General features: G+C 40.1%; 1 protein-coding gene across 2 annotated transcripts in view; it reads right to left on the bottom strand.

The window, feature by feature from the left end:
- cdc27 (cell division cycle 27) overlaps window positions 1-14,218 on the bottom strand; it is a 31,122-nt gene that overhangs the window by 4,729 nt on the left and 12,175 nt on the right. For both annotated transcript variants that reach the window (XM_024262536.2, XM_024262537.2), the window contains exons 2-14: window positions 14,110-14,185; window positions 13,888-14,035; window positions 12,138-12,263; window positions 11,969-12,066; window positions 11,748-11,893; window positions 4,812-5,032; window positions 3,031-3,130; window positions 2,592-2,701; window positions 2,422-2,521; window positions 2,169-2,349; window positions 1,770-1,942; window positions 1,147-1,299; window positions 997-1,077 (exon numbers count right to left, since the gene is read on the bottom strand). In XM_024262536.2, the coding sequence (XP_024118304.1) occupies window positions 997-1,077; window positions 1,147-1,299; window positions 1,770-1,942; window positions 2,169-2,349; window positions 2,422-2,521; window positions 2,592-2,701; window positions 3,031-3,130; window positions 4,812-5,032; window positions 11,748-11,893; window positions 11,969-12,066; window positions 12,138-12,263; window positions 13,888-14,035; window positions 14,110-14,185 (1,713 nt within the window). The remainder of the gene's footprint in view (window positions 1-996; window positions 1,078-1,146; window positions 1,300-1,769; window positions 1,943-2,168; window positions 2,350-2,421; window positions 2,522-2,591; window positions 2,702-3,030; window positions 3,131-4,811; window positions 5,033-11,747; window positions 11,894-11,968; window positions 12,067-12,137; window positions 12,264-13,887; window positions 14,036-14,109; window positions 14,186-14,218) is intronic.

Raw genomic sequence — 14,218 nt, 5'->3', positions numbered from 1 at the left:
TCTGTCATAAGCTTTCTCCAGATCTACAAAGAATTAAGAAAAGAGAATTCACTTGCTAAATCTGTTCTTGTTTTTTCTGCATGTTCTGAGTTTACAATTAGAAGACAATAAAGACATTTTAATACTATTTATTAATAGATTTTATGCAATTTTGTTTTCTTAAAAAATTATAGAAAATACTAAATGTCCTAATCAGGTTTAGGGAACATGTGACTGACTGCAGCTCTCCTCTTAGGGTGTAAATGAGTCTTTTTAGCTGCTAAAGAAAAGAAAAAACTAATTTGTGATAAAAAATAAAGCTCTTCATAGAAATATTCATAGAAAACCAGAGAGCAAAGACTGATTAGAGATTTAAGAAGTTACTTAGAAAGAAAGTGTTTTTTATCTGAGGTTGTTTTTATGTTGCGACTTTCTCTTTGTTTGCATTCAACATCATATTTCTAAATTAACACACATGTAAATGTCTTAGTAAAATAATATAATAATTTGACCAGTAAAAAAAAATGGAATATTTTTTTATTGAGACAAAAACTGTATTTTGGTCACTGAGGTCGTAACTTCAAAAGCATAAAACCACACACAGCAACTTCAGTTTGAAGGGTTTTGCTACTGAAAGTGCTTTGCTGAATGATTATTTTATTTTTCTTTATAGGATGCTTAAGCTAGCGGTAGCTCACAAAACACCAGCTGCATTGTTCTATAAACATTTTTACAGCTTGTATCTAGTTGGAGTTTGTCTTGGAAACAATTTCAAAAGACATACAAAAATAAAATAGTTTTTGTTAAAAATACTTTGTCATTTGTAACATTTGTTAAAAAAATAAATAAAAGAGGGAGGAAATAAAATCGATTTAAATCGAAAATCAAATTTGGAATGAAAAAAAAAAAAATCCAGACTTTTATTTTGGCCATATCGCCCAGCTCTATTTTGTGCCTCTGGGTGTCGGCCATAGACACCCAGAGGCTCCTGGCCCTCACCTGTCTGCAGCAGCTCACCTGAATGGCTCTCTGGAAGAACTTGATAGCAATGTCATGCTCCCTCTGCAGACTGAAGCAGTTTCCTGCCACACACCAGGCCTGCAGACAGAGACCAGCCAATCAGAGAACAGCTCCATCTGCTGGACTAACTGAGGCTGGTGCTCTCACCTCAGGGCAGTTCTTGTCCATGTCGGTGAGATCTTTGGACAGAGCAGACAAGGCGACATCCTTCTGCAGGTGCCACAGTGTGGTGGAGTAGATCTCCATGCCCTCTACCCGGTACGACTCGATCCTCCGAACCTCACTGAACAGACGTTCCGCCTGAGGACACAAGATGGAGTCACAAACTGGCCCCACGGCACAGGTCACATGACCGCAGAACCGCCTCTTCCGAGAAATCCGCGTCTCCTGGGAAAACAGCGTCTACTGGGAGAACTGCGTCTCCTGGCAGAACCGCGTCTTTGGAGAGAACCGCGTCGCCTGGGAGAACCGCGTCGCCTGGGAGAACCGCGTCTACTGGCAGAACCGCGTCTACTGGCAGAACCGCGTCTACTGGCAGAACCGCGTCTACTGGCAGAACCGCGTCTCGCGTCTACTAGAAAAACCGCGTCTTCCGAGAAAACTGCGTCTCCTGGGAGAACCATGTCTACCAGGACGCTCATAGCTGTACAGATCTTTATTCCAAGGCTAAATGTTGTCGGTACACAACAGAAATCTGATCTCTGATCAGATTAAAGGAATGTAGCTGGTAAGGGAATGCTATGAGGGTAAGTGTGTATGCAGTGAATTACCTGTGTGTACTCTGCCAGCTCAAAGTAGGCCTTTCCAATGTGAGTTAGCACCCAGCCAGTGTTGTAGTGCTGGGGGGGCAGCGAGGTCAGGATGTTGATGGCTTCTCTGCAGCTGTAGGAGCACAGTGCCTGGTATCCCCGCCCAAAGTCCCTCAGCAAGGCCATCACACTGTCTGAACACAAACGCAACCGGATCTGACCACAGCTAGAGAAACCAGAACTGTTTGTAATGCTACAGCAGGGGGCGTGGCCTGTACAGGAAAACCTGAACCCTCAATGCACCAATGGTGTCTGAAAGAACCTGCAGGAACTTCAAGACTTTCTGGTCCATCAGAAGTCAACATTACTGCAGCTGAGCATAATAATGAAATGCATTATTCTAACATGAGCTTCAAGTACCTGCAGCCGCCCGCTGGTAGGGTGGGATCCTGGCGTCCGGCAGGCTCAGACTGGGATCTAGCCGCAGGATGTCCAGACTTTCATTCAGATTGCTGCTGTTGGAGGTCTTTGCTGATTTACACTTGGTCTTTCTGTTGGGGATCTTGGTGGGAAACTTCATCTTCAGCTTCTTACTGTTTTCCTGCAAGGACACACAGCTGTGAGTCTGCATGTGATGAAGCAACACACCTGTAGAGGGCACTACCAGGCACACCTTGGCAGTTGAACTGGCACTGGTGAAGAGTCTGGAGCTTCTTCTGGGCTGGACATTGGGGGGACCAGACATGCTAGGACTGAGAACTTGAGGGGACCCGCTGACAAAGACAAAAAGATGGCATTTAGACAGAGTGTCCAATTCCTCCCCTCTGCACCTGTGAGTCTTACCTGGTGTGAGGTGCAGACGTCTGGGACTGGTTAAAGGGAATGGGAAGAACATCTCTACTGTTCCCACTCTGACTGAAGACAGACTTGGACTGACTGATCCTGGACACAGACTGGAGGAAGACAGGTGAGGTTAGAGGAGAGGTGAGGTTAAAGGACAGGTGAGGTCAGAGGAGGACAGGTGAGGTCAGAGGAGGACAGGTGAGGTTAGAAGAGGACAGGTGAGCTCAGGAGAACACGTGAGTTCAAAGGAGGACAGGTGAGGACATGCAATGTCAAGAAGCAGATGCAGACAGGTGAGATCAGGGGATGTGAGTACAGGTTAATTCGGTTGAGACAGAGGAAAAACCAGTGAGCTCAGGTGACAAATGCAAGTCCAGGTGAAGGATGAAATGCAAATAATAGCATTAGCAACAGCGGAAACAATAAAATATTGTAGTACCTTTTTGCTGGGAGTTGTAGTCTGCGTTTCCATGGTAGCTGAAAAGTTCTGTAGATATGCGGGTTCTCCTGGGCTGGGGTCCAGGGGCAGGATGCCGAAGCTACACACAGATGGAACCATGATACCTGGTCTTAATACATCATAGACACCTGGGAGTGGACTCAGAGCTACCTTAACAGGTAAACAATGCATGTCCCTACACCTTGTTGGGCAGCAGTACTTAATGTAATCTGAGCATGTGTTATTTTATCAAGATGAGATTAAATATTACTACATACTAGTACTGGGGCGGACAACAAAAAGTTCTGTGGAGTGTGATACAAGCACCAGATTCTGGAGGGGATGCTTGTCATATTAGCCTGAGTCCTTTGAAAATCCAAGATGTCGGGCATCTTGAAAAATGGCTGCCAAAGTGAACTTCCAAAGCTGTCTTTTATGGTTGATCCATTTGAGAACTCAAATGCGACTGGCTTTGTCAATTTAGGGCTCCCACGATTAATCGAGTATTTAAATAGTCGATTAGTCGTTACTTTATATTGTACGGAGTCAGAGTGTGGTAAAGTTGAGCAAAGTTGTGAGCATTCAGCACCAAAAAATTTACTTTTTTGTGTGAATGTTTAGTTTTGCTTAGTAAGCATTCACCATAGTGATGCTCTTTTTCGTACGTTTTTTGGCATGTAAAAACTCAATCACACTTGCAATGATTTCAGTAATCTTAGTATCAAAACATTCAGCTGGTTCAGGACATTACTGCCCGACTTTTGGTATTCATAAGCTTGATAGTTTTTGAGACATTTAAGCAAACTATGCCCCATAGGAATGAATAAAGAAGTCTTTACATTTAAAATTTTAAGTAAATTAGCAACAAGTCTTTAGATATATTCATGGGCTGTTTTCATCTTTTAGAGTCATTTTCAAAACATTTGGAGTTTATCTAATGTTTTAGCATCATGCTAGTTTTTGGCTAATCTGTCATCTCCTAAAGTTTTTAGCAAAAAGCTTCAACAACTTCAGCAAAAAGCATTCACAATAGCAGTATTGCAGGTAACTTCTATGGATATATTTGAAACAGTGGAATGAAAACGTTATCTTTTGTGAAAAATTGTTCCTTTTATCGGATGCCAATTTCTTGACTTAATATCGTTTCAAATGAAGAACAGAGGCTCCAAGATTCATTCAAAGTTTAATAAATTATCATCCTTATCGTCTTTATTTTTAGTTAGTTTTAAAGCTAATGATGGTTAAGATGTGTGCTTCACACCCATTTTGCATATGACCTGATTAGTCGACTGATCAGAAAAAATAATCTGTGATTAGTCGACTATTAAAATAACCGTAGCACTATTTAGAGCTGAAGCTTTGTGGACTTTCGCTGGTTGGAACCCTGATTCTAGATTGAATTAAGGATCAGAAAGCTCAGCAGCCCGTTATCCAAACTAAAGTTTTCTGAACAAGAAATCAATGACCTGTGGAGAGGGGTTCACGTGTTAGCTCCCATGTTCTTCACTGCCTTCACTTGTGCTGCATCAGCGAGTTAGGCGTCACATTATTGAACCGAGTTTCAGGAAGAGGCTGTAGAGCTTTAGGAACCTGGCAGCAGCTACACCTGTATTTATGTAGCACCTTTACCAACATCTGACCAAAAGAAATGCAGGACAGCAGTGAAAGCAAGTATACAGAGCAAAGTGTATCCACTCAGAAACCTCAAAACCGTTAGCAGCCGATGAAATCTGTAACTCTGCAGCTCAGGTTCAGGTTTACTGACATCATCCCATACTCACCTGGGAGTCAGGGGGCTAAGCGCTGCCGGGCCCCCCAGCAAACTTCTTCCACTCTTTGGCTTGTTCTGTTTAGCCAGGATGGAGCCAGCTGTTGCCATGGAAACGGTGTTTCCCAAAAGTGAGCCAGTTTCCGGGGAGATAAGGGAGGAGTCGATGTAGGAAACTGATAAATCAGACGTCAGCTTTCCATTAGACGACTCCAGATTCAAACGATTCAGTTCCTGAAAGACAAGAAGAAACATCAGAGAAATCAGATTAGTTTGATTAAAAAAAGCTTCTGAAGTCTTGCCTGAGGCCAAGTGTCAACCCACTAGACCTGTCAAGAGGATCAAATAATACTTTATTTAACAAGCACTTTAATTTTTGTATGCAACTCAAAGCGCTTCATGCAATAAAAAATGTTTCAACTTAAAAACCAAAAGTAGAACAGAATGATCAAGTTTCTTTGTGTTTCACACTGGTTTAGAAACAGAAAAGAGGGATAAAAAAGGTGAAAACTAACTATAAACCAAATTAACTGCTAAAAGATTGATCCTATTTGTAAAGACTAAGATCTCATCAAACACTAAGCTAAGCTAAGCTAAGCTAGCCAAACGACAAGCAAATTAAGCACAAACTCGAGCGGCTACAGGCTGGTTATGTTTCACAAGCCTCTGAGTGACACAAAAACTGAATTACAAGACAATAATGACAGAAAATGACCTAAAAAGAAGCAGCTTACCAATGTTTGCTAAACCCCAGTGCCCTAGCTCAGACATGCATTTGTTTTTTTGCCCAAAGTCTTTTTCTGTTGAAGCTGAGATGAAGTACTAACATTTCATAAAGAAATGAACGGTGAAAGAAACGTGACAGGAAAACTCATCTGAAGCATCAAAGACCAAACAGGATGGAGAATTTACTGCCTGTTCTGCTTTGTAGAAGATGAGACTAATATGAACTAAAGTCACCACAACCACTGGAAACTGGTACCAGAACTTTCCAATTGGACGAATGAGATTCGGTTTTCATCTGAGCGTGCTAAACTCCAGCCTTGGCTGAAAGAACGAAGCAGTAAACAGAACTTCAGCCTTAGCTTTTTCAACAAGTCATCAATATTTTTACTATGAAATTAGGAAGTTTAACACTTTATTTTGAAGATTTATTCACTTCCGCTAACAGTGTGCTGAGCATTCAGCTTCTTTTGTTTATCTTAAAACTCAACATTATTCTGCATTAAGGCAGTAAATACACTATTGTATTTTAATCTGAAGGTTTTCTTCCTGAAAAAATTCATTTGATTATGATAATGAAAGAAATAAAAAAAAACAATGAACTCTCTTAATAATGACTTAACCAAACAAAACTGGAATTCTGTGTACAGAGAGAAAGATGTGGACACTGCTTATGAATGTTTCTTAGATGTATTTATCTCACTATACAACAAGAATTGTCCAATTTATTGATTCAAGAACAAATTTACTAAATGTCCTTGGTTAACCACTGGTCTACAAATGCTTGTAAAAAGAGAAATAACCTCTATAAGAAGTTCTTAAGACAAAGATCGAGACAAAATGAACAGAGATACAAATCCTACAAAAATAAACTGAAATAACACGGCACAGTAAAAAAGAGTACTATAATAATCTACTGAATGAAAATAAAAACGATGTGAAGCAAGTTTGGTAAATATTAAACACCATCATTAAAAGGGACAAAAAAACGAACGTACCCAGATTACTTTACAGATGAGAAGGGTCAAACCTGTTCTATGAATGAGGCAGCAAATGGTCTTAACAACTACTTTGTAAACGTGGGTCCAGCGTTGGCAGCAGAAACTCCAAAGTGCAAAACCAACATAGAAAATATTCCATCCAGCGCTAGGATCCCACACTCCATCTTTCTCTCTGATGTGAATGAAAATGAGCTGATATCAATCGTTAATAAATTCAAGAGTAAAAACTCAGCAGATTGTCATGATATCGATATGACGGTGGTGAACAGGATTAACAGGATTTCTAAGCCTCTAACATACATATGTAACTTATTACAAACTGGGAGATTCACAAACCAAATGAAAATGAAAAGTGATTCCTCTCTATAAGAGACAAACACCTGTTTACAAACTATAGACCGATTTCTCTCCTTCCACAATTCTCAAACATTCTAGAAAAGATATTCAATGACAAATGAGCTAAATTCATTGATAAGCAAAACATAATAAATGAAAACCAATATGGTTTCAGAGAAAACAGATCATCCTCAATGGCGATCATTGATGCTGTAGAGGAGATCAAAAACGCTCTGGATAAAAAGAAGATAAGATAAGTTGTGGTGTCCCACAAGGATCAATTCTGGGCCGCTTCTGTTCAATATCTACATCAATGATATATTCAATGTTTCAAAACTTTTAAAACTCATTTTATTTGCTGATGACACAAATATGTCCTATTCTACAGACAATCAAAGGGAACTTATCAATGTGTTGAACACAGAGTTAATCAAAATAAAATCATGGATGGATTACAACAAACTATCTTTGAATCTAGACAAATCTAAAGTGATGTTTTTGGTAATTACAAAGCCAATACAGAGCTCTCAATTAAAGTTAACAATGACTTAATTGACAGTGTTACAGAAATTAAATTCTTAGGGATCGTTATTGATAACAAACTGAGTTGGAAGCCACACATCAGACACAAACAAACTAAAATTTCAAAAAGTATTTCAATTATAAATAAATCTAAATATATATTAGAATAGAACGGTAGATATTTATTGTACTGCTCCTTAATATTACCATATTTCACCTGTAGGTAATAATGATGAGAGTTCACTACGTCCTCTCTTTTTGCTTCAGAAACGAGCCATCAGAATTATACATAAAGACAGTTATCTTGATCACACTAACGATTTATTTATCAATCCAGAATATTAAAACTGAATGATCTTGTTGATTTTTACACTGCACAGTTAATATCCAGAGCTAGTGGGAAAACATTCCCATAAATATCCAGAAACAGTTCTTAGAAATGAAGGAGGAACAAACTGAGAGGATGCAGGAACTTCAAGGTCAGATTGATAAGAACCACAAAGAAAAGTTTTTGTGTTTCTGTGTGGAACTAAACTCTGGAACAAGTTCAGTAATGAGCTCAAACAATGTTCAAGCATTTATACATTCAAGAATATGGATAAAGAAACTCTAATCTATGAAGATAAGACGAGTTAAAGATCAACTGGTGGTTGAAGAATTCCAAATGTGTGAACTTGAATGTGAAATAAAGCTTTTTCAAATGCAATCAATGAGTTTTATGTTATGTTCCGTATTTTCACGACCATAAGGCGCGCATAAACGTCCCAAATTTTCTCCAAAATGTGCGGCACGCCCTATTAGTGCAGTGCACCTACTGTGTTGCTTTTTTTCTTTGTTTTTAGAAGGCGGATTAGATGAGAACTTTGACGTTTTATAGCCAAAGTAAGCGCCACTCACACGAAGCGAGGGAGCGCGTCCGTGCTCCCTCGCTTCTCCCCACAAGCAGTAAATGTGGGGAAAAAACACATTTGTTCAAATTCAAATTTGTTTTAATTAATTTTACATTTTATGTCAGATAATTTGTTATTATTGAGGCAACTTGTGAACTTTCAGGCTGTTAATTTTATATGATCATTGTTTTTAACAGTGCTGGTATCCATATTCATTTCCCTCCTTTTATTCAAATTTCCCAAACTTTTCTTTGATAATCAACGCGTTAGTCACGTGCTCCACGTATGTACCACTAGCATAAACACCTGTTGGATCAATACCACCGCTAGAAGTCTCTCTTTACGGTCAGACGCTGCTCTGCCTCCCGTGCGTGTTTTCACCTGTCAATGGAGCAGGTGGAGGAGCGCATGAGGACCCGCCCACTTCATGCTGAAAAGCAGAGAGGAAAAAAGCTAAACCAGCGCAACTGTTTTTAGACAAAAGGTGCAGGAACGCACCCTCCCAGCCCACCCGCCGCCGCAGCAGCAGACCCCCTCTAGCCCGCGCGGGCCGCCTCGGCGGGCAGTGGACCCGGGGCCTGCCGTCTGGCGGCTGAGCGCGTGCACCAGCAGGGAGCACCGATTTGTTGGTTTTAGGCAGTTCCAACACGTGATCTAACAGATAACAGAAAAAAACATAAATTGTGCTTTTTTTCACCATGAAGCGCTGAGTTGGCGTCTCCTGCTGCTGTCGTGCTCAGCGGCCCGTACCGCTCGTTCCTGTAACTAATATTGCTTTCTACACATTCTTACTCGCCCATCATACGTCTGGCCGGGGGCGGGGCCCTTTCGCTGTTTCTGTGACTGAGATAAAGGCTGTCCCGCATTAACCCGAGAGGAGGAAAAGTAGCGACTTTTTTATCATTGTCTGGACAAATATAAACAAAACATCACAGTTGCCTAACTGGGTCCCTGTGCCCCTCAAGTACAGGGTAAAAACTCTGTCAAATTGCTGTGGAGACCCCGAAATGGGATAAGCTGAAAGGTGAAGAAGATGCAGAAATGATCAGTAAAAGGTTTACAATCACTATGGTATTAATTTTCTTTACTTGATCCAAAATATGCAGCAATGATTACAGGATCATTGTAATTATGTTTTCTAAAGATAATCAATGATTATTATATATTGTGTGAATCATTAATGTTGACTGAAAATATATAAGATTTTGTTCAGAGAATGATTAAGAAGAACTCTATTGTTACTTTAAAACTTGATTTCAATGTGTAATTATTATTTTTCTGCATCAACAAAAGTACTTTGATGATAATCAATGAGTATTCCATATCTGTTACATGATGTATGATTGATGTTACTGTTTACTGAAATAATGTTTGATGAGATTAATCAATAATCAGCAAGAACTTCACTTTGCAATTGGGAATCCAAAAAAAAGAAACAAAAAACAAGAACAACTTTCAATTGATCTGATCAAAACCAGATTACATAATTATGCAAAACACTGAAAAGAAGTAAATAAGTAGGAGTGGGATTATATAAATTCACTTCTTCCCACTCCTTTTCAGTCAATCAATCAAACTCTACTGACTTTAGTTAAATATCACAAAAAATGAATGAACCAAATGTGACATAAGTGTGTTTTATTTTTGTTTGTTTTCTATTGTCTAAATCAATGCATTTCATTATTTCTGCAATGAGTTTGAAATAATTGTGTCTTTGTGCTATATTTTAATCTATGCTTGAATTAAACCAATCAATCAATCAATCAATCAATCAATAACCATACCAAGTTTTGATACGATGCTTTTGTAAAACATTGTTTCAAACATGAAAAAATGTGCTAAATGACACAAACTAGCATTCACCCACACATGATCCATGTTTGCATGAAAGATTCTTTAAGAAGTGATTTTCTCCTCAAATCTTTGTCTCAGTCTCAGACTAATAATTAGTCCTGTCAGGGAGTTTGGTGAATTCAGCTTTAGGATCTTCAGAACATCCATCCAAACTTTAAAACCACTTTCCTCTATAATCAAATCAAATGAATCTTTATTAGAAGTGGGATGACCTATCACAATATTTAACTCACAAATGAGGTCCCTCTTTCCCCTAAATCAGTTATTAAGTCTACAAGTCCACCAGGGGGCGTTTCTCACCAGCATGAGAGTGAAGTGAAGGGATGTTTGGTACCAGAGCCAAGACAACAGTTTCTACCAGACCAATACATTTTTAGCCTTAAAGGCAGGGGCGGAGCTAATGGTGGCGGTGGAGGGCCCCAGAATAAAGTCTGTCGTTATCATCCACCTTCTTTTTATGGTTTTTGGGACAAAATATGAGTGTCATGAAACCGGTCGGCCCTCCCTGGTTGATAGTGGTGTCAATCACAAACAGCTTTAAAAAACCTAAAACCTCAACCACACATTGAAAAGATCAAGATACTTATTTTTTCTAAATGTGCTTTATTTTATTTTTTTAAACTAGGGGAGGAAATCAGTAGCAGTGGACAGATGATTGGAGCTTAAGCTTTAGAAAAGAGCAGCTCAGGTAAAAGAGCTGCTGTTGTCTTATTATTAACAATTAAAAAAACTGTTTGAAATACATGTTTTTGATCCTTTCATTTGTAATGTCCTTCCACTCTGCTGTTCTCTTTTGCCCCCCATCAAAGTCTTCTGCCCCCCTCCTGCCACCTCATAAAAAATGTTCTAGCTCCACCACTGCTTAAAGGTATTGCTAACGGCGCCAAAAGCGTGGAGAACGCCGTGCTCGCCGTCTTTTTCGCTACTTTTCCTGCTGCATGGCAGAAGGGTGGGGCTACCGTCTCTCTCACGTTGCTGCACTGACAGGTGACAAAAGCATGGCAGAGCAGCTGCCAGCAAAAAGGTCCAAAGTGTGTCAGTGTTTTTCCAAAGTAGATGCAGACGTCGAGCTGATGGCGGTAGCCGTGGTAATCGTCCAAACCCCACACCGAAATACACCAGATTCTAGCAGAGAGGTGCAGCGTCTGATCACACAAGTGAGACGTCAAGCAGCGCTGTAGTTTCTACAGGTGAGTATGCTAGCAGTACACATGTGGAGCACATGAGCGAAATGTTCTTGACCAAAGATAAAAAAAAACATGAAATTTTAATAAAAAGGAGGGAAAATGAATACGGCTGACAACACTGTATTAAAAACAACCATCATATAATAATAACAGGATGAAAGATCATATTGTGCCTCAATAATAATAATAATAATAATAAATTATTTGACATAAAGTGTAAAATAAAGTGAAATATATTTTTTTTTGAAGTGAGGAGGCCATTTGATACTTTCTGTATTTTAGTTCTTCTTTGTTTGCTTGTTACCTTAAAGGGCAACAAATTGGAGATTGAGGGATTAATATTCACTTTTCTCTTCAGTACTTTTGCACTTTTGAATGTTCCCATTAATTTGATCAGAACTTGAAAGCTCATTCCGTTGCAGGCTCATTTATTTACCAGTGTGTCTTGAGGTGTCTCCATTAAGGCGGTATCCAGACGATGAGAAGGGTTCTGGGCGGGGCTTACAGTGGAAGGGGGAAGGGCCATTGAGGAGTTCTGCAGAGCAGACAGTCTGAAGATTTGGTCTGGGTCTGGCTTCTCCCCTAAAATAAATCAAAAGAAACCAAATCAAGCTCTGAGGATCCCATCAGGAAGGCAGTGAAGATGAAGAGTGTTACCTAGGTGACAGAGGTTCTGAAAAGGTGACCATAGGAAAGGATTAAGACTTAAACTTCTCTGGAAACACTCTGCTCCTTTAGCGGCACGATCCGTCTTACTGTTCAGAGAAACAGATGCATGAGAACACTGCAACGCCACAAACGGCAAACACACAAGGACGATTTTTACCAATAAATATGGCCGAGTAAGGATAAAGTGAAAGAGGCGGAGTCTCCGAATTCAGTGATGATGTCATCCTGATTCTTCTGTTTGTTCAGCACGCCTCCAACCAAAACCTGCTCTCCTTCAGCCAACCTGAGAGCAACAAGACACGGTGAGAAAAACAAGATAAGACAGAAAGACAGAGACAGGCAGAAAACAAGACGAGACAAAAAGAGTGACAGAAAAAAAACTGGAAACAAGAGAAGACAGAAGAACAGACAGAAGAAACAGTCGGAAAACGATATAAAAAAGAAAGAGACAGGCAGGAAACACAGTCGAATAACAAGAGAAAACAGAAAGACAGGCAGGCTGGAAAAAAACTATCAAAAAACAAGATAAGACAGAAAGACAGAGAAAAAAACCCGTTGGAAAACAAGTTGACAGAAACAGTGGGAAAAACTGTCGGAAAAAAAAGAAGATAGCAAGATAGAATGTCAGAAAAAAACTCAGAAAACAAGATAAGACAGAAAGACAGACGAAAAAAACAGTCGGAAAACAAGACAAGACAGATGGAAAATACAGGAAAACAGACAGAAAACAAGGAGACGACAAAAAGACTGACAGAAGAAACAGTCGAAAAACAAGATAATAAAGAGAGATAATAAAAACAGTAGAAAAACTATTTTCATTGAAGAGGCTGTAGCGCTGAGCGTCTGAGTCGCGTGACAGAACTGTTGAGCAGCAGGGCGCGCTGTGTCAGACATTTGATGTCGATGCACGCGCTTCATTCAGGAAAAAGCACCGGCGAGATACAGGCTCGGTAGTGCGTGTGAAGCATGTCTACCTTTTGTTTGTCATTTTAAACTTTTGCCGTCAATCTTCTGGTTCAGCAGTAAAACAACATAAAAGGATAAAATCTCTGCTGTTTTGGATCATTTAACAACAGAATCTGAAAATGTTCTCCACAGTTTTCTATCCTCAAAGTTCTTCAGTATTTTACGTTCTAATCATCACATATTAGTTCAGAGCTCCAATGAAAAAGTATTTTTTTCACAGCAGAATCATCTGATTCACGTTGATTACATCCTTTCAGCAGCGCAAGGCTGTTTCTTCAGAATAAGATGGAGTTTCGTTAATTGCGTCAAATGTTGAAGAGTTATCATAGTCAAAAGAATGTAAACACTGAAGCTAAAGCTCCGATGTTAAAGCTAATTCATTGTTTCAGAAGTTATGTCTGTGAGCAGAACTTCAGTCTCAGTTTCTGAACAGAAAAAAGCTCTCGCTAGTTTTACTTTGAAAACCGGAAGCTTCACCATCGAGAAGATGTGTTTACCTCCGTTGGCGGTACCGCGGCTCTTTGTTTTAGTTAGTAAACTTAAAATCCTACATTAATCTGCATCTCAGAACAAAAATACATCGTCCTCAGATGATACTATGATCGTATTTTACTACAATTTACTACATTTATAAAGATCATGAATCAACGATCTCGGACATCGCAAATATTCGTACTGGAATTTTCGGGAGCAGATACGAATACCCGAGCACCCGGATACTTGTTACAGCACTAATGTGTACAGACAGACAGGTAGAGACAGACAGGTGTACAGACAAAGACAGGTGTACAGACAGAAAGACAGACTAGTAAACAGATAGCCAGGTAGAGACAGACTGGTCTACAGAAAGACAGACAGAGAAGCCAGACTGGACCTCCATGATCATGTGATTCATGGTTGAAATAATGACCCAGGTGTATAGCGGGACTCTCGGTTCTTACTTGCTCAGCTCCACACAGCACTTTGCCAGCAGGAATCGAACCTGCGGCGTGGAGCAGCTGTGAGCCTTCAGCAGCCGGTATGCCTTGTACGGCTTTCCTGAGCGGTGGTAGCAGGTAGCCAGCAGGTAGAGAGCCTCTTCTGACCTCACTGCCAGGAGGGTGAGAAAGACAGGTGAGTGAGCAGGAAACAGGTAGACCAGCTGCCAGAGCGACAGGACTTACCTTCAGCATAGAGTCTCTCGGCAAGGAAAACCGCGTCCAGGTAAGCGTAGTGATTCAGCGCCTGCCACACCGCGGCCTGAAGACAAAAGCAGCTCGTCACAGGAGCAGA

The sequence above is a fragment of the Oryzias melastigma genome, unplaced genomic scaffold (assembly GCF_002922805.2).
Source record: "Oryzias melastigma strain HK-1 unplaced genomic scaffold, ASM292280v2 sc00335, whole genome shotgun sequence".
Lineage (NCBI taxonomy): Eukaryota > Metazoa > Chordata > Actinopteri > Beloniformes > Adrianichthyidae > Oryzias > Oryzias melastigma.
The sequence above is the reverse complement of the archived record's forward strand: the minus strand, read 5'-3'. Positions and strand labels throughout refer to the sequence as shown.